Source organism: Thalassophryne amazonica, chromosome 13 (genome assembly GCF_902500255.1).
Source record: "Thalassophryne amazonica chromosome 13, fThaAma1.1, whole genome shotgun sequence".
In the NCBI taxonomy this organism is placed as follows: domain Eukaryota; kingdom Metazoa; phylum Chordata; class Actinopteri; order Batrachoidiformes; family Batrachoididae; genus Thalassophryne; species Thalassophryne amazonica.
The window spans coordinates 20,826,696-20,847,022 of NC_047115.1; the positions used below are offsets into that span (position 1 = coordinate 20,826,696).

The following is a 20,327-nucleotide window of genomic DNA, read 5'->3' on the forward strand; positions in this document are numbered from 1 at the left end:
TTTGCCTGTGAATCCGGATCGAACCAAAATGAAATCACTGTTTTTGGACCGAGCTTTACCTTATCATTCTGAGACATCCTGCTTAATAACTAACTACCTAACAAAGAAATACACATATGGCAAAGAAAACGTAGCGTCAATTCCTGGACATGATCAATTATGACCAATCATTGGGTAGCCTAGTAGATAGCTTAAACTCAGCGCTCACAAGTCTACTATAAAATCGTGGCCCCTAAGATGCAAATGCCTTGGTTCAATGAGTATTTACCTCATATTAAGCATAAGTCTAGAATTTGAGAGTGCCAATGGTGTAGTTCAAAATTAGAAGTCTTCCACTTCGCATCACGTGATGCTATACACATCACTGACTAGTAAACAGGCATACTACTCTGACTTGATTAGCAAAAACAAGCATAATTCAAAGTTCTTCTTTCACATGTGGCTACAGTTATTCAAGGGCAACCATCTGCAAGCTGCTCACCATTTATTGCTCAGGAGTTCTTAGAATATTTTGAAGAGAAAATAGAGGATTAAAAAATATCCCAGCATACTCTAGTCTGGTTACTACATCATGTTACTGATGTATGTACCATCTCTGTTAAGATGCAAAGGCTTACAAGGGACAGTTGAGAAGTTTTGAGCCTGACACAGTCAAAGTAGGGCTAGGGCGTAGTTCTCCATCTTTTGCATTCTGAAAAACCAACATTTCTCAACATTGCACCCAGTGAGTCAAAACTTCACACATTCTCGAGAAATGTGAGGTCAGTTTTTGAGGTTTTGCTATTAACATATGAAATCTTTCATGGACTATTGCCTCCCTATATGGCTGACATAATTAAACCTTATATACAGGCCCCTGCTCTGCATTCTAGGGAGGCAGATTACTGTGTGTTCCAAAGGTTAAAAAGGACAGCAGGTCACAGAACGTTTTCTTATCGTGCATCTGTTATGCGGTGACTTATGATAACGCTATATAAATAAAGTGAATTGAGACTGAATTGATAACCCCTTTGCAGAGGTAATAATCTTGTTTAAACTAAAGCAATTTTCAAGAAAATACAATCTAAATAAAAAAGGAGAGAAAGATGACAGTCATATTTTCAAAAGTTGATTTTCATATTTATTAATAAAAATCACCCATACAGAGGCTGAATAGTACAAACAAAACCCATTGATTAAAGTGAACATCCAAAATTTGATATGGAGCATGAAAAACTCACCAAACGAGGCCACGTGCACACTAACTGTGATCAGTTTAAATATTATACATGACTAAAGTTGAGATACATACATCCAGAATACACAGCAAGTAGAATTACACAAGATCACTTAAACATTTTGTTCCACAGTGTTGCTCAACATCATCAATTTGGAGAACGTTTAACTCAGAGGCTTTAAAAAATGAACACAGCTGAGTGCTCTTATTTGTTCGATTCATTACAGCCTCATGAATTATCTTGTGCCTGTTGATCACAGAATGTAATCCTACTGTCTCTTCCCAAAGATAAAACAATTGAGGCATTTGAGGCATTCCTCTGATACTAAATTACATAAACAAAACTGATTTGTCTTGGTGAAATGATAAAAGTGTGAACATGGCCTGTAACTCGATGACTAAGAATTCTAATCAATATGAAATACAAAAAACATCCAACATACAGTGACAGAAATCTGTTGGAACAGAGCATTCTTATGACATTTACGATACAGATCACCCTTCTCTCTCTCTGTTCTTCTATTAAATTTTAGCATGAAGATGCTATAAATGAAATTTTAAACATTAATATAGCAGCTCACAATTATTTTCCTTCAGTGACGTGTAAAGGCGTTATGAGCAGAGAATGAAGCAACGCTCCATCTGTGTGTGCTACAATCTGAGCTTTTCTGTTTCTTTTTTACATAACTGAATGGGCTGAACATGCAATTTTGGTGCATGCAAGTCCAACCTTGTGAAACTATTGTCCCTCCCCATGTTCATAAAGAGACAGCAAGGAGTGACAGCCTACTGTGCATTTGGATTGGGGGAAATAGCAACTTTCCAGAAACTTTTTTGAAAACAGAGTTCAGAACTTAAAAAAGTGTCTGACCAAAGCTGTAGTTTGAACAGAATCAAACAAAGGTCTGGCTTCTCCCAGCTGGAGATCCCTTGGAACTGCTAGATTGCTGCAACTTGACTATGAACAAGGAGAAGCCAGTGTTTTCATCAGAAATGCTGGTGCTTTAGTGGAACATCTAGTGGTACTAAATCTTTTATAGAATCTTTAACTGTTGATTTTGTCATGAGCAGTGATGTTATGAAAGATATGAATACATGTGGCTACTCAAAAATACACACACCAAAAAAAAAAAAACCCTCAACAATTAGTGACCCAAGCTCTGATTATTAGCCCGTTTCTATAACATGACATCACAGCAAATTTTAGATCGAACAGATGGAGATGATGCCACTGCAAGGACCAATAACATCACAAGAAGCAGAATCGCAGTAGTGATGTCACAGTAAGCAGTAGTGATGTCACAGTAAGCAGTAGTGCCAAATGCCAGAATGTTCTAGGATCACATCTGCGTTAGTGTTGGTGATGTCACAGTTCAGATCATGTTCAGCTCGTACCAAAAACAAACAAGTTTTTGTTTTAAAAAGAAGTGTTTTGATAACTTAATATATGTTCCTGATCTGTTCTTTTTCCAGATATGCAAGTGTCAACGCTTTTGAAAAGTGAATTAAACATGAGGAATGTAAACATTAGTAACATTAGCTGTTGTGAGAAGCTGCATAACTTACTGGCTGCTGTGGACAGCAATGGAATCACAGTGAAATCAACGACACAGTACCATCCTGATGTGCACAGATTACACATTTGTACGATGCCCAAGGGAGGCCACGTTTACAAATTAGAACACAAGCAAATGAAAGAAACACACATCCCCCCCCCCCCCCCAAAAAAACCTACATCACTTCAAAAACAGGCATTTGTATATAAAAAAAAAGTCTTGCAAACACAGAAACTCGAGCAAAGTAACAAACGTCACTGTGTACTGCAGACTGCACATCCTTAAAAACTCTATTCCACAGTAACAGGTCACGTCTCACCACATAACTAACCAACGGTCGGAAACTTTTTTGATATCCAGAAGCTGAAATCAGAACTGAAGGAATCACGACAGAACAAACAACTTTTTAAAACCGTCTGTTGCACATATCAAACACAATCAAACTGCAGCTCAAGGAAGAGTGGACTACAGAGCAACTGTGAGACTTGTATCCATGGCAATGCTGCTTTTTCTGTTTGCGGTGCAGGCAGTCGCACCTGAGTGACAATACAGCCGGCAAGTCGGAATGTGACTTAATATGTTAATGCGCTGTTGTAGCACACAAAGGAAGTTCATAATAATGACCTCTGACTGGGATGAATGAATTGTATTACGAGAAATTAAAGTTGGGGGGAAGCGGGCGGATCAAAGCGAACAAAGAGAAATGATTGAAACACAGAGAGAAAATTTGAGCTGCTCGTGCTCTCTGTGATAGTTAAAGAATTACAACTGGCTTCCATGCTGGGGGCCAGAAACACAGTGGCACAGGTTAATACTGACTGGTTAAAGAGAGAGGAAAAAATCGCTGTCAGACTGACTGAACCGCAGTGTCGTCTGACTCGGGGAAGAAACACTTCAATAAGTGGCTGAAGGTGCATGCACACTGTTCCAGTTTGACTGTCTTTTGGCTTTTCCAGGGAAAGGGCCCCATCTTACAAGTGTCACAGCTAGTTTATGACCGATGCAGGTGTCAAATATACCTGCATTCATCAGCGCAGTTATGTGTCTTGGTATTAAAATCAGCAGCAGTGCTGCTATGTTGCAAGAGGGGTCTGTCAACGCCTGATGGGATATTGAGGAGATTTTGAGGTCACAGGAGGAGTTGCTGGAATAAGGAGCTGAACTGCTTCACCTCAGGGAGCTTCGGTGGATCACAGCTGCTCCCGTAAATAACCTGCTGGTGTGATACCTTTCCTTGTTACTTCTGTTACCTACTGAGCCCACCATTTAAACGGTAATGCACCAGCTTCAAGCACACACTCGTGACTCTTTAAGGTGAAGACAGATGACATTCTAATTGGCGTAAGTCATTTTACACCAAAAACAATAACATGAATAATTAAGAATCTAATTACAACCACTCTGCACCCTGCATCTTACTTTATACTCAGATTACACACTATGTAAATGGCACTTTCATGATGCACTGTAGCCTGTGTGCTATAGACTGTCAAGATAGGGCCCAAAATATCTCTGTCAAGAGAAAGATTTTTCATCATAATCACAGTCAGCAGAATTAGTAAGGTTAGTACGACAAGTAAGGATAATTGAGTGCCAGCTAGTCAGACCCATTGTTATAACACTAAGAGTGATCAATATTTAAATCCCCGCTAGTAAAATAATATTGGACACAAGCAACTTCGTATTGTCAAAATTCTGATTATTGCATCATACTATGACTCCTGTATCATCTCTTGAACTGATGTCATTTTTCATCACGTCTCCACACCTCGTTTATTCAGTAAACAACTCAGAAGCGCAGCTTCAAACATTGTGCTCACAGATTTTAAATTCAATCAAGTTTTATTCCAATACATTACTCACTGCTCTCTCTTTCTGTCTCACACACATTTTCCCATTTACTCAAGCTGGGTGACTGTGCAAAAACCCAAACAAATAAACCCCTCAACTATAGTTATGTATCGTAATTATACTTTTTGTACCATTTAATTCAATTTTCTTTGTCAACCCTTGGTAAATACGAACAATTAAGACAAAATAAATAAATAAATGTAACAGAGATGTGTTGGACACACAGTGGCAATCAGTATTTTACAATTTTTCGAATGCAAACAGCCAAAATTTCACAGTGTGGGGAGACCTTAAGCACCAAGTAAACTGCGATACAGTGTATCTGAACAGCCGACTGAACAGCTGACAGAAGGATCCGGTAACTGACACAATAAGTAATTGGCCATATTGTCCACTCAGAAGATACTGTATCTACCATCAAACTGATAGTGAATTAAAAAAAAATACTATATAACTATACATCCACTTTATTGTTCTCAACAGAGCAATTTGGTTTATTGCCACTGCTTTGGAACTGCAGCCGGTCCTCAAAAACACTTCAAACTACTTATTCCACAGAGCTCCTTCCATGCAACCGGGTTTCTAAATGGTGTCAGTGAACACAGCTGAGACCACTGGTTATGTTGTAGCATGCCGCATTTCACCCCCTCTGCAGCATCTGGCACGGTTTGTCTTGATTTTAATATTTTTATTTTATAATAACTGGCGTACATGGAAATGATGTTTTTACATCTACACTAGCATCAGTGTTTTCTGCTGCTTCTCCAGTTCTATATTTTTGGAGCCAGTGACACGATTATGATGATGTAAGACACTTAGTTGAAGGTGGAGACCGTCACTTGAGTTTGACCCTCAAACAGTGCCATGGTTTTAGAAGTCGATATGTGTTATTGCCTGCTGTGAAGGCACAGTGAAAATACATGCAGTTAGAGTACGGCTCAGCTCAGCTCGGTGATCATTTGCCGCAATGAACCGATGGAAAAGTTGCTTAATGCTGCTCCTCCTCTTTCTTCATTCCTATCAACTGTGTATCAAATTGTCCACGACTCAACTTCACCATTACAAAACATCCTGAAGTGTACGGAGTGGTACTGCTTCGAGCTGAGAGCTCACTTGCTGCTGTTGTTGTTTACTGACAGAAGTTGACAGCTTGAGGCCCTTTGGTCAAGATGTTGAGGCGAGGATAATGAATATTGTCATCGTACACCTCTTTTCCCTCTCTCAGCATCTGAAACATACATACACCAAAAATGGAGGTTACAATTTTATGCCTGTTTGTCTTCTAGTTATCAGTCAGACACCAAGTGCCAAAAAGCAATGACAAATTCTGCGTAGCAGCAATACCCAATGTTTTGTGAAAATTATCTGAAAAAAGAATTCAGAAACCGAAAAAGGTGAAAAAAAAAACCCTGACAACACCACAACAAAAATAACCCGTTGATTCAAATGCATTTACTAAATACATACTCCTGACATTTGATCACATCTAATTTATTTTCTGAAAAGCCACTTCTAACAGGACTTTGGCCTTGAAATTTGTTTTCCAAAGTAAAAATTTATGGAAATGGAAACTACTTGGAGTGCAGTGCTCTAGTGTCTCTGTTTTATGTCCAGTTGCTGACCCACACTGCCTCCTTGTGTTCCCTGAGCCTAGACTGCCAATTCTGTTTACCAGACATGTTTGATTACGATAATCTGACCCTCTGATTATCTGGATTCACTGTTTGCTGCTACTGTCACAGACACTGGTGCCTAATGGACTGCATTCTCATGTCAGTATCCTCAACCATCCTGCCAGCCTGTTTCCACACATACCTCATTGGTGATTGGATTATTGTCTCTGTCTTTGTTTTTTTTTTTTTTTTTTTTTTTCCAGTTCCATCAGCTGTGACTAAAGACTGGGGAACTTTATGATAGTGTTGTTCTCTGCTCTGGGGTCCTCAGTTAAGCCAGATCTGTCACACAAGATGGTGGTGCAAACAAAAAGACAGGAAGTGGAGATAAAAAAATATATATATAACACAATGCTAAAATAACCTCGGCCATATGAGCCTTGTGTTCTTTATAATTTGCAATTGTTTAATTATTAAGATCCTGTTGTCAATCAAAAACAATATTTACGTTTTAACAGCGTCTGCAGGAGGCTTTGCGTGTACATGAGCTTTTGACAAAAGCTGAAGTTAAGCAAATCAAGGAATATTTTTAGATCACCCTCTGTGCATTTGCTGGTATTAATGAAACATACTTAACTCCATAGGAAGTTAGCTTTTAGTTAGCGGAAGTTAGCGTGCACGGTAACGCTGAAAAATGTGTTATCAGGGTACAAAAAGAAGGTTTTCACTTTTAGAAGTGTTTATTTCTTACTGTCTTTTACATAATATATGAGAGACATGCATGTAAAAATAAAGCTAAGCGGTTTTGAAGAGAACAGCCACTGACGTCACAGTGCAGCTCTACTCTGATTGGCTGTCATCCCCGCCACTCAAAAACAAAGTAGAACAGGTTCAAACAGAATGTGATTCCAAGATCTGTGTCCCGCGAATGTTCCCTGTGAATTTGAAGACTGCGGCAGTAATAGAACCGGACTTATGCTGAACACAGACAGACAGACAGATGCCAGGTCTTCACAATACCCGATGGCCATATGTTGGCCTCGTGTAAAAAATGCTGCAACATTCCTTGGGAGTAAAAGATGGATCAGAGGTACATCACAGATAGGACCGTTTGGTGACAAAGTGAGAGAGGCGGGACTGGGATGGTTTGTGCATGTGCAGAGGAGGGACGCAAGCGATACCTGGAGAAGGATGCTGAGGATGGAGCTGCCAGGCAGGAGGAGAATAGGGCTGTCACGATTAGGAATTTCTGGAGATGATTAATTGTCAGACAAATAATTGTGATTGATGAATATATTGTCTATTTTTTCTTTTTTTCCTTCTTTATATTCTACTATCGAGCTTTAATGATACACATTCTGTGCTGTACTGTACACTTTAATGAATAAGAGCAAATTAATGATGTTTTGAACATCAAGAAATAGACTAAGACATTAGTATCTTCTCCATTCCTTAAGAGGATTTATTGTGATCAATTTGCTGCAACAGGGCAAGCATTGACGCAAGCTCACATTCGCCAAGAGCCAGTTGACGGGATGCACCAGCTGCTGTTGCACCGGCTGGCAGTTGTGCTGGTGTGGTCTTTCCAAGGTCGGCGTATTGCTGTGGGTGGTGGATCTGTAGATGTTTCAGATTTGTTGTGTTAGCGCTTTTGACCGGCACTTTTTTACGGCAATGTTTACATATCGCTTCCTCCACTTTACTGGGCTCTCGCTTATCATTAGGCTTGAAACCGAAATGCATCCACAGCGGCGCTGTGGTACGTGGCTTTGGAACCAGAACCTCCTAACCCTCCATGTTATTATCCTAGCCTCGCTAACCATCCGACCAAGACGAGAGGGAAACAGACTGAGTGAGGCAGCGACGCTATGACGCTGTGTGCAGCTGCTGCTGCTGGCGCAGCACAATGACGTCAGATTCGGAGTCGTTTTATGCAACTTTGTGGATAAAATAAATAATTCACGGTAATCAGAAATATGAAAAATATTTGTGAATATGAAAAATAATTGCGATTGGCGAATATTGTAATAATTGTGACTGCCCTAGAGGAGAAGAGAGAAACCAAAGATTGAGTTTTATGGATGCAGGGAGGGAGGACATGCAGGCAGCTGGTGTGACAGAAGAGCATAGTGAGAAAGTCTCACAGGAGCAGCCCAAAGCAGAAGAAGAGATATTCACATAAAATTCCCTAGCATTTCTACATTACATTACACAGTTTCTTGGGTAAAGTGGAGAATTCAATGATTAAGTGTGCAACATGACCCTTCTGTAAAGTATACAATGTCCCTGGACACTCACAGACACACACTGCCTTGCTGTATGCCTGTGTGGTGCCCCATCAGTGCCCTCTTAAGCAGACTTTGCAGCACCAGCTAATTAGCTCACTCAGCATCTGGTCAAGTAATCAGAGACTTATGAAAGTGAGTTTAGTAGGTCTGTTCTTGTGAGACTATGTTTGAGTATGGGATGAGACCAAAAAATTAATGACCAAGAAAGAGGCAAAAGTTTTCTTCATACTAAGCAAAAAGTCAGACAACAGACCTGTAAGTGCCTGTAGACTCCACAGGCAGAAAATGCAGGAAGAAAAAGCAACAAAAGCCCCAGTGTGGATTTGAACTGAAGTGCTCATAATTACACTTTGGGCATGTACAGCCCCCAGGCCACCATCCCAAAAGACTTGTAGATTTTATGCAACAATACAACAGTAGGAGTGTTATTATGAGTTTTGGACAGGTGCTTGCAGGGTTTACTATCACTTTTTTACGTGAGCACACCTCTAACAATGGTCTCATCACACACCCACAGGTTGCTCTGAGAGACACAGTTTGGTTCCTTGGACCAGTCTTCACAATTCCACTCAGTTCGGGAAAACCAAAGCTCAAAGTGGAACTCAGACTGGATTCAAATTTTATTCAGTCGAATCAGACTAGGTATTATAATAATGTTGACGTCTTTATATTCCAGAGTATCAGATGTACCTATCAAAAAATGTTTTATCCTCTTAATGAGAAAAAAAACATAAATAAGTCACACTTGAGTGTAACTCGCACCTTTTGTGAATTGCTGTAGCATATATTTAATTTTTGGCATTTACTCTTTCATTAGTTGAGTTTATTTTGTTTAGTGCTGTGGTTTCTGGGAAAGGCCTATATAAATAGGTATTATAATAATAATTATTAACAACAAGCGCATTATTTCTTTACAATATAGTCGCACCGCAAATTTATTGTAATTTATATAAATTATTTTTATTATTATTGTTATTTTTTATACCTATAAATACCTGGTGGTTTCAGGTAAGCTTTTTAAGGGTCTGTTCTGGATTGAGCCAAAATTTTAGACTGGTGAAAGCTCCCCTTCTCACGCCTTTCATTCTATCAAATTTCTCTCCTATTTTGAGGGATTGCTTTCAAGTTTGCTCCTTTCGTCCTTCCTTTTCTCCTCAGTGCACTCCATGCGTGCTATCTCTCTGCAGCTCTCCCTCCAGGCGCTCGTCGGTAGTTGAACCTGCGACCCCCAGAGAGAGAAGGAGAGAGCATTCAGCCCAGGGGGTAACTGGGCGTGGCGGGCCAGCTGCATGCCCCTGTGTGCTAAGCCTGCTATAGGGACTGCAGCCAGCTTTCACATTCAAATTCTACCAGGCGGAAGGGGCAAGGAAGCGATAGAAGGATGGAAGGAGGAAGAGAGAGAGGCAGAGAGGGGGAGGCCTTAGCGCGGAAAGGGCTGAGAGCTCACAGAGGTGAAAAGTTTAACAAGCAAAGCTGTTCCTCCTGATCGCAGCCTGCCTAATCAGCTTCATGGGTGGCTGGCTAAATCGGCTCTCAACCACCCCCCACCCACCACCCCGGCAACCCACCTTTGCCTCTATCGTTTTTTTTTTCTTTGCCAAGGTGGATGTCGTTTATTTTATTACCTCCTTCTCTCGGCTCCCGTCTTCCTCTCTCATACTTCCATTTTCCCTCTCTATTTCTGCACCCCCCCTCCCCTTCTATTATTTCTCTGTCCCTTTTGCAGGTTGTAGAAAAAGAGGGAAAGATGGCGGGAGGAGGGACAAGTGAAGTGGGGAGGTGGTGGTGGGAGGACTGTGAGACAAGGATGAACCGGATGTCTGGGGGTCTTTCTCTGCAGGATTAGGAAACAGAGAATGAGGAATTGGGTGGATGGAGAGACGAGTAGAGGAAGGGATAGACAGACAGGCTTGAATAAATAGAGAAGTGGGTCATGATGTAGGAAAGGGAAGATAGTGGGTAGCAGAGGGAGCGAGAGTAGAGAAGGGTGAAGGAAGATATGCCACAGCAAGAGTCTGGCGGGGGCAAAGAGGGAGAAAGGAGTGAAGGAAAATGTGAAAGCAGAGTGTGCACGGGCACAGTGGGGCTACTATTTATGCACGTGAGCGAGGGCGGGGGGGGGTTCTACACGTGTGCACATCTCTCTCACTCACATGTGTGTGCATCTGCGATTGAGAGAAATTAAAATTCATGACTCTCTCTTCACAACCATTTGAGTAACAAGATTAAGATGGCGGGTTAGAAAATAGCGCTGGCATTATCAGGCTGCTTGCAGTCTCTCCAGCTGCTTGCCTCTCTATTCCACAACAGTGGGGATAAGAGGATAACGCGCTCGCCCTGTCTGCCTGTCCCAGCACACACCTCGCACTCACGTGCACACACAGACTGGGTCTTTTTTTTCTCTCTCTCTCGTCCGGCACACTGCCACTGCACAGCGTGGTTGCCTCCGTTCGTCAGCCCTTTGAGTGTCAGTGTCAGAGGGCAAAAGTCTGTTTGTTTGGAAAAGATGTAACACAGGGAGCAGGAGATGTTCAGGTGCTTTGTAAGGAATTGTGAAAAGCACCCTTTCTTATATGCGCACGCACGTGAAGACCATCACGATATTCTAAAGACAGTTGTCTAAAATCAAGCAAAAATATTTAATCTACACTTAAAATGAGACACAATCACTTCAAATGAACCCAGGAAACATCTTGTTTGGAGAAATATCAGAGACTGTAAGATTTTTAAACTGTTGTGTCATTTTTAAACAATGCAACACTTCCTGACACTCAGCTCAAAATTAATTTTTTGCAGCGAATTTAAGAAATCGCAAATGATTTTTCACTTTAATTCTTTTTTTAATACCTCTATCAAGGTGATAATGTGTTTCAGTGTTGTTTGTATGTTAACAGGATTAACCAGAAACAACCAAACCACTTTTCATGAAACTTGGTGAAAAGGTGGATTATGGATTATGGGCCAAGATGGAAACTGCTAACTTTTAAAGTAGTTCCAATTAAGGGGAAATGTCCAGTAACTCTTCAACATTGTGAAATAGGATGATTTAGTAGAATTTTGTCAATTTGTTTGAAATTAAGCAACTATCATGTAAAACATAAATAAATAAAAATCTGGTATTCACATTATGAGACACTTCAACAGCATGTTTAATTTGGTGCCAATCCCTACAAAGAACTGGGCCCATATTCGCAAAGCATCCTAAGGCTAAAAGTAGAGCTCTTAATGACGTAATTCTAAGAAAAATCTTAAAATTCCTCAAATTCTAAGAGCTTTCTTAGAATTTTCCCTCGGTAAGATAAAAGTTATTCACAAAGCATCTTTAGCCTTAAGAGAGCTCCTAAGGTGCCAAACTGTTAAGAGGAGGGAAGAGGACTTTTAAGAAACCTAACCCTAACCCTGACACTTGCACAACTTCGATCCACGCACTAGCATGCACTCTACCGTGCACGACAGTAAACCCGTCTCAAACTTGCTGTAAATTGGTGTAAACTGTGCGCAGCTTTAGTGTCCTCAGTTCCCAAACGCTTATTGACTGTTGTTAGAAGGAAAGGTGATGTAACACAGTGGTAAACATACCACTGTCCCAGCTTTTTTGAAATGTGTTGCAGGCATCCATTTCAAAATGAGCAAACATCTGCACAAAAACAATAAAGTTTATCAGTTTGAACATTAAATATCTTGTCTTTGTGGTGTATTCACTTGAATATAGGTTGAAGAGGATTTGCAAATCATTGTATTCTGTTTTTATTTACATTTTACACAATGCCCCAACTTCACTGGAATTGGGGTTGTAATAATCTAGTCAATGACTGCACAGAAGACCCCAACATGTCTGTTTACACATGTAATAAACTTCATTTATTTAAATAATTGAATTATTATAATATATAATATACAATAATAATAATAATAATAATTGTTATTATTATTATTAATTTATTTTTATTATTGTAATTATTATTATTACTTTGTGCATATCTTCATGTGTGCATTACCATTTGAGATGTGTCACTAAAATCCACCTTAACTGTTTAGGAAGAGTTGTGCTTGTAACACACACATGCACACACACACCCTCAGCAAGTGTGTGTGTATTTATAAAATAGATATATAGGAAGGGAGTAAAGAGCATTCAGAAAGTGCCTACTTCTGCAAAGACCCAAGCAGGATATCTTTCGATCTTTGTGGCATCACAAAGCATGTTGTGGAAAAACAGTTTTATGGAATGGTTAAGAAAGATATAAAACACATCTTTAATCAGCCAAGGACCACTTCCTCACAAAACTTTCCTGTTTACTTTTTGAGGCATTTTGCACAGGGACAGACGTTTGCGATTGCATAAGTTCCACCCACAACTGTTACTGGTTGGAAATAAAGTGAAGCAGAACACTTCCAAACACTTTTTTTGTTTGTTTTGAATTGGTTGAAGTCTCAGGATTCTTAAAAAAATGTTAAGGCTTCTGAATTCTAAATGTTTGTAGAAAAGAGGTCTTTGATTGTTTTAAGCCACTGAGGAAAAAAAAAATCCATAGTGTGCTGCTGTAGGTGTTGATACAGCGTCTTGTGTTCTGGTACAACCACAGAAAGTAAATATAGCTGACAAAAGCTAATCTAGAGCGCAAATGAGAAGCAGCTGCTCATTTGGGGGGGTGTGCGTGTGCATGTGATGGTAGTGTGTGTTTCACTGTGATATCATCATGTGGTGTGTGTGTGTGTGTGTGTGTGTGTGTAATGCCTGGCCAACATTCTGTCTGAGTGATGTCTGCTCTGTGTGAGACTGTGATATAGCCATGTCTTACCGTGTCCACAGCATGTGTGTTCTTAATTTCAGAATGGTCAGTCAGTCAGGCAACACACACACAGGTCTGCACAAACGCACACGCTCACACACAGAGGGGTTGTTCATAGTGTTCAACAGAAGATAAGCAGAGTAGGCTTAATCACCTGCACATATGAGGGGGGCACTTCAACATGTCCTCATATCTACACACAACCCCTGACCCCATGGTGCACGCGTGTGTGTGCATGTATGTATGTGTGACAGTGTGTATAATGCACGGCTGCATGTGTGTAAAGAGTGCGCCGAATGATTTGTCAATCCACGTGCAAATCAAAGGGGAAAAAGGAGAATTCCAATGTAGATTTTTTGAGTTCTGTGAGATAACTGTCAGCACTAAAACAGGTCAAAGTGTCAATTTGTCCTTCTGTTTAATATTGAGATCTGTTACATTTTTTCAGCAACTGATTTCTGTGGCCTTGAGTCCCAATCAAACCTCCCAGTAGCGTTTTCAGACAAAGATGCATTTTTTTTTTTTTTTTTAAAGGAACTGACTTTCATTTCGGGCAGCACTGTGATATAGTGGTTAGCACTGTTTCCTCACAGCAAGAAGGTCATGGGCTCGCTTCCCACCGTAGTCTTTCTATGTGGAGTTTGCATGTTCGTGTAGGTTCTCTCCGAGTACTATGGCTTCATCCCACTTCCAAAGACATGCAAGTTAGTTGAAGTGGAAACTTTAAATTGACCGTAGGTGTGAGGGAGAGTGTGAATGTGTTTGTTCGTATATATGTGACCCTGCGTTAGACTGGCGTGCTGTCCAGGGTGAATCCTGCCTTTTGCCCTATCACTGCTGGGACAGGCTGCAGCTCCCCCATGACCCTTAAATGGAGTAAGTGGGTATAGAAGATGAACAACTGAATTACTTTCAATGCATTAATGCTACTTTTTACTTTTCCTACATTTTATATTCTTTTTCTCCTTCATCTCCTTTCTTCCCCCTGAATCTGCTTCTTTTTTTTTTGTCTGTTCTTTAATTTTAGGATGATTCTGTGTTCCAAATGATCAGCTCCTCTTGAACTGATCCTACTTGATCTGAGACCAAATACTGACTTTCAGACAAAACTCACATCTCACAGGCTGTACTTAATTTATATCCTGTTACTACAACAAAAAGCACAGAGTAAGAAGAATTAACAGTGAGGTACAAGAACGTTATTTTAGACGAATAGGGCCCTATCTTCCACCCAACACCGCACGTCACGCGCACATCACACAGTGCGGGGTGCAGCACACGGCGCAACATGCAGCGCATCGCAGCAAACACCCTCATATACAGCTGAGCGTGGTACACAGTGCATCGCCACACACAGTGGATTGTGGCATGTAGCACACCGCGGCACACAGCGTGGGACAGCGCTCAGTGGAACATGGCATACAACACAAAGCAGCGCAGCACGCACAGCAGCACACAAAGCATCACAGCACACAGTGTGGCATGGAGCACAGCACAATGCAGTACACGGCTCAGTGCAAGTCAGTGCGGCTCAGCATGGCACGCGACGTAGCACACAGTGCATCACAACACACAGAGTGGCGTTCAGCTCAGCGCAGTATGTAACACATAGCCAACAGGGCAGCACACATCTCAGTATAGCTCAGAGCAGGACGCAGTGCATCACACAGCCCAGCATTAAGTGCAGCGTAGCAAAAAGCACAGGTATCACTGGTACTGTACAACTGATGCTGTTGTGAATTTCAAGCCCAGCAGTCACATCATGTAAGTATTTGTACCATATATCGTGTGGCAGCAGAAACTATATGCACAATGGATGATCATAAACCTGATCTGAAGTCAAGCACAGATACACCACAGATATTCAGGGGTGTACATCAGTACATCATGCTACAATAGAACTGAATTGAAAGCGAAAATTAACAATGAAATAAAAGGAGTAGTTGATGTTTTGGAATGAGGCACTGAAATGCTTCACCTCAGGGAGCTGTGACTGATGACAGCTGCTCCCACTCGCATGCTGACACTTGGCCGAAAAAAAAGTGTGTCCTCACCAGAAAACCTCTCACTCCTGTGTTTGCATCTATATAACAAGTGAATTAGCACTTGTTGCACTTGTGCCTAAAGGTTACATCAATTTTTAGTTTAGTCTGAATTGGGCACTGCAGTCTCGTTTGAGGGCGGGTGCGAAAGGGGTAAAATATGATGCATATGATGTAATTTCTCTACTTCTGGGGGACCAACCACAGCATTCCCAATGGGTTTTTGGCAAATTACGCACAAGCAAAGTGGAAATGCAAAGAAAATGTGACAATGCGGTGGGAAAGTGGGCATGTGTTGCAGTTTGTTTATGATCCGGAGCTCAAACGAGTCGAGGCGGTTTTGCAGGTGAAAGAACGGAGCTACTCTGGTTAGCTGTATAGGCTAACACTTACTGACATGACGTCTCCCATCTGTCTAATCTTTTCTTCTCCACTGGGAACTGGAAAAAAAAAACTTTTCGGCTTATCCGTGTGAAGTTATGCTGTGTATATATTGCATAACGTAGCTGAGGTCCCCCTAAGTGGTCAAATCCCACGATATCACACGGGGTTCAAACAAGACTGCGGTGCCCTATTCAAAGAGCTGAGCCTTGCATTCAGATATCTGAATGACAAGTAGATCATTACGCTTGAGAAGTATTTATTTGGATATTGACAAACATCCCACTTGCACAGCACAATCTTGAGTATGAGTACATTCTCTTCAACTAGAAGCCTACACATAGCAGCTTATTTACAGCATACCCACAAGGGGAAGTATATATTTGACTATAATACACCCTGAACAGAGCCTCTTTAATCTCTTCTGTATATATATTACATTTTATTGAAAGCATGTTGGTCTCAGCATACACCATGTGGCATGCATGCATCGTTTTTGCTCTTATAAACATTCAGCCCAAGTAAAAATGAGGCACAGTAGTTTCATATATGTGATGTTCTGATCAGCACCATGGGCAGCGAAGTTCAAACAGCTCTGAACAGTTTGCATATGTTTGCTCAAATAACCTACTTTGGTAAAAGGCTGTCATTAAATAGAGGCTTTCATAGGACTGTTCATTCGTGGAAGACACACTTTTCAGCTGTATAACACATAATGCATTTACCCTGCATCAGACCTGACTTCTGTAAAACGTTTTTGTTATTGCTATAAAATTCAATATCCAAATTCAGAATTTAGTCCTTAATGTGTCTCTACACAGTATACATGGTGGAAAATCTAAAAGCTTAAATATTAATTTAAACACTGTCCTTTGACTTACACATTAGAGAAATCACCAAGAATGCTTTCTGTCACCTCCGTAATATTGCAAGGATTCAACCTACTGTGATGCAGGTGCAGAGACACTGGTTCGTGCCTTTCTTTCTTTGAGACTGGATTACTATCACATCCTATTTTCTGGTTTATCACAGTCCAGTATGAGAGGTCTTGAAAGAGTTCACAATGCTGGCGGTACATTTCTGATTAGGAAAAGAACGTTCGACCATATTACCTTGAGTTTGGCCTCCTTTGACTGGCTTCCTGTCCTTGTGTGGACAGAATTTAAGGTTTTGTTATTAACATCCCCTCCCTGGATCACCACCTTATTGTGGTGGAGGGGTTTGTGTGCTTCAGTGATCCTACAAGCTGTGTTATCTGGAGCATTAGCTCCTGGCAGGGCCACCCTTGACAAATTGGTCCCAGGTGAGGAGACAGGCAAAGGGCGATCCTCATGACACTTTATGATTGACACAGTTAGAGATGGAGTCAGCTCACCTGGATTAGGGAGATCTTGGCCTCCTCGTGGTGTCTGGCCTGGGAAGGGGAGCTCGCAGGCAAGCGCCTGGTGGCCGGGGTTACCACTGTGGAACTCAGCCCAAAGAGACAGCATGGTGGGCTCACCACCTGCATGACGTCTGGCATTCACGCCAAAGACCTCAATCTTTGTCTCATCAGACCAGAGAATTTTGTTTCTCATGGTCTGAGAATCCTTCAGAATCCTTTTTGGCAAAATCCAGGCAGGCTGCCATGTGCTTTTTACTAAGGAGTGGCTGCTCTCTGGTCACACTGCCATAAAGGTCTGATTGGTGGATTGCTGCAGAGATGGTTGTCCTTCTGGAAGGTTCTTCTCTCTCCACAGAGGAATGCTGGAGCTCTGACAGAGTGACCATCGGGTTCTTGGTCACATCCCTGACTAAGGCCCTTCTCCCCCGATCACTCTGTTTAGAAGAAGCTCTAGGAAGCGTCCTGGTGGATGCTGGCGGACAAGATTCATCCTAAGTCGCTGAAATCTCTGAATGTTGTTGGGCTGTCATGGCTGACATGGTTATACAATGTTGCATGGAAGTCAGGAACAGTACCTCTGGATTGGCGAAATGGGGTGGTGGTCCCCATCATTAAAAAGGAGACTGGAGAGTGTGCTCCAATTACAGACAGACTTCTCAGCCTCCCTGAGAAAGTCTATGCCAAGGTCCTAGAGAGGACATTTAGACCATCATTCGAACCTCAGATTCAGGAGGAGCAATGCGGGTTCCGTCCTGATCATGGAACACTGGACCAGCTCTTTACCCTTGCAAGGATATTAGAGGGTCCCTAGGAGTATGACCAACCAGTCTACATGTATTTTGTGGACTTGGAAAAGGCTATGATATGACTGGGTCCCTCTGGGTATCCTGCTGTGATTCGCTGCAACTGGTGATCCAGTCTCTATATGGCTGTGTCTGCATTTTCTGCATTACAACAGACCTGTTTCCGCTGGGAATTGGACTCTGCCAAGGCTGTCCCTTGTCACTAGTCCTTGTTTGTGATATTCATGGACAGAATTTCAAGGCGCACTCAGGGGCCAGAGGGTGTCCAGTTTGGTGACCTCAGAGTTGCATCTCTGCTTTTTTCAGATGATGTGGTTCTGTTTGGCTTCATCAGTCAGTGACCTCCAAAGCGCACTGAGCAGGTTTGAGGCCAAGTGTGAAGCAACTGGGATGAGAATCAGCACCTCCAAATCTGAGACCATGGTGCTCTGTTGGAAAATGGTGGATTGTCCCCTCTGTGTCAGGGGAGAGTTATGGCCACAAGTGGAGGAGTTTAAGTATTTCAGGGTCTTGTTCACAAGTGGGGGTAAGTTGGAGCATGAGATCGATAGACAGATTTGGACAGCGTGTGAAATATTACAGGCGTTGTACTGGACCATTGTGGTGAGGAAGGAGCTGAGCCAGAAGGCGAGGCTCTTCATTTACCAGTCGATTTACTCTCCTGTCTTCACCTATGTTCATGAGCTTTGGGTAATGACTGAAAGAATAAGATCGTGGATACAAGTGGCAGAAATGAGAGTCCTCCACTGGTTATCTGGGTTTACACTCCTGGACAGGGTGAGAAGCTCAACTACTCAGAGTACAGCCGCTGCTTCTTCGCATTGAAAGGAGAATGTTGAGGTGGTACGGGCACCTAGTGATGATGCCCCCTGGTAGTGTTCCTAGGGAGGTCTTCCAGCAAGTCCTACTGGGAGGAGGCCCCAGGGAAGACCTAGGACATGCTGGAGAAATTATTTTTTCCAACTGGCTTGGGAACACCTTGGGATCCCCCAGGAAGAGTAACAGCACTTGGCCAAGCATAGGTATGAGGTGAGCTGCTTGCTTTGCTACCACCGTAATCCAGACCCTGATAGGTGGCTGAAAATGAATGAATGAATGAATTATTAACATTCAAAATCCTTCATGGACTAGCGCCTCCATAGTTTTTGAGAACTATCTACTCCATGCAGATTTACCATAGAGTGCCATATTGTTTGTATTTCTTTGTAACTGTTGTAAATAAAGTCTGAAATATATTCAGTGGCAGCTTTACCATCAGAGAGCCTCGTCCACAACCACCACAAAAGACTCCAAGCTGTCATGGATGTTAAAGAGGGCAATACACAGTATTAAGAAAAGGAGTATGTAAACGTTTGATCAGGGTCATTTGGGTAGTTTGTGTTGTCATTATGATTTAAAAAGAGTAAACACAGTTGTTTGACAATAAATGGCTTCACCCAACCACTAACCATGACTGAAAAAAAGTTTTTGTGTTATCATTCATATTCTCTGAAAAATGGCCAAAAAACTAAACTTCTGCCACTGTATGTAAACTTTTGAGCACAACTGTATGTTTGGTTTCTAAGTTCATGAGTTGCGTTTTATTTGCTGATAACATGACTGTGTTTTGTAGTGGGGATCATTTGGGACAGGTTCTGGACATGATGGAGAGGGAACTACAGAAGTTCAAAGAATAGTTTGATGCAAATAAATTACCGCTTCATTCTGGTAAAACAAAGTGTATCCTATTTGGAAATAAGCCCAGGAATTTATGAAGAAATTCACTTGTACATGATATTGAAATTGAACTTGTAAATGAAACTAAATTTCTTGGGGTTTTCATTGATGATAAATTAAGTTGGAAAACACATATAAATGATGTTAAATAAAAAATGTCAAAAGCCATTGCCATTTTGTATAAAGCACAAGGCTTCCTCCCCCAACACTCATTAGTTACCTTATATCATTCATTACTTGTTCCATACATGACCTATTGAGCACAACTGTATGTTTGGTTTCTAAGTTCATGAGTTGCGTTTTATTTGCTGATAACATGACTGTGTTTTGTAGTGGGGATCATTTGGGACAGGTTCTGGACATGATGGAGAGGGAACTACAGAAGTTCAAAGAATAGTTTGATGCAAATAAATTACCGCTTCATTCTGGTAAAACAAAGTGTATCCTATTTGGAAATAAGCCCAGGAATTTATGAAGAAATTCACTTGTACATGATATTGAAATTGAACTTGTAAATGAAACTAAATTTCTTGGGGTTTTCATTGATGATAAATTAAGTTGGAAAACACATATAAATGATGTTAAATAAAAAATGTCAAAAGCCATTGCCATTTTGTATAAAGCACAAGGCTTCCTCCCCCAACACTCATTAGTTACCTTATATCATTCATTACTTGTTCCATA

The 20,327-nt window shown here is 41.3% G+C and overlaps 1 protein-coding gene and 1 long non-coding RNA gene across 2 annotated transcripts in view; one reads left to right on the forward strand and one right to left on the reverse strand.

The window, feature by feature from the left end:
* Positions 1–1,326: 1,326 nt before the first annotated feature.
* Positions 1,327–18,955, forward strand: LOC117523060. The gene is made up of 3 exons (XR_004564402.1): positions 1,327–2,587; positions 3,759–3,761; positions 18,945–18,955. It is a non-coding gene; the product is annotated as an uncharacterized LOC117523060 (long non-coding RNA).
* The window catches only part of camkmt (calmodulin-lysine N-methyltransferase), a 241,171-nt gene continuing 226,269 nt past the window's right edge, over positions 5,426–20,327 (reverse strand). The window contains exon 11 of the mRNA XM_034184475.1: positions 5,426–5,851. Within this exon, the coding sequence (XP_034040366.1) occupies positions 5,753–5,851 (99 nt within the window). The 3' untranslated portion in view covers positions 5,426–5,752. The remainder of the gene's footprint in view (positions 5,852–20,327) is intronic.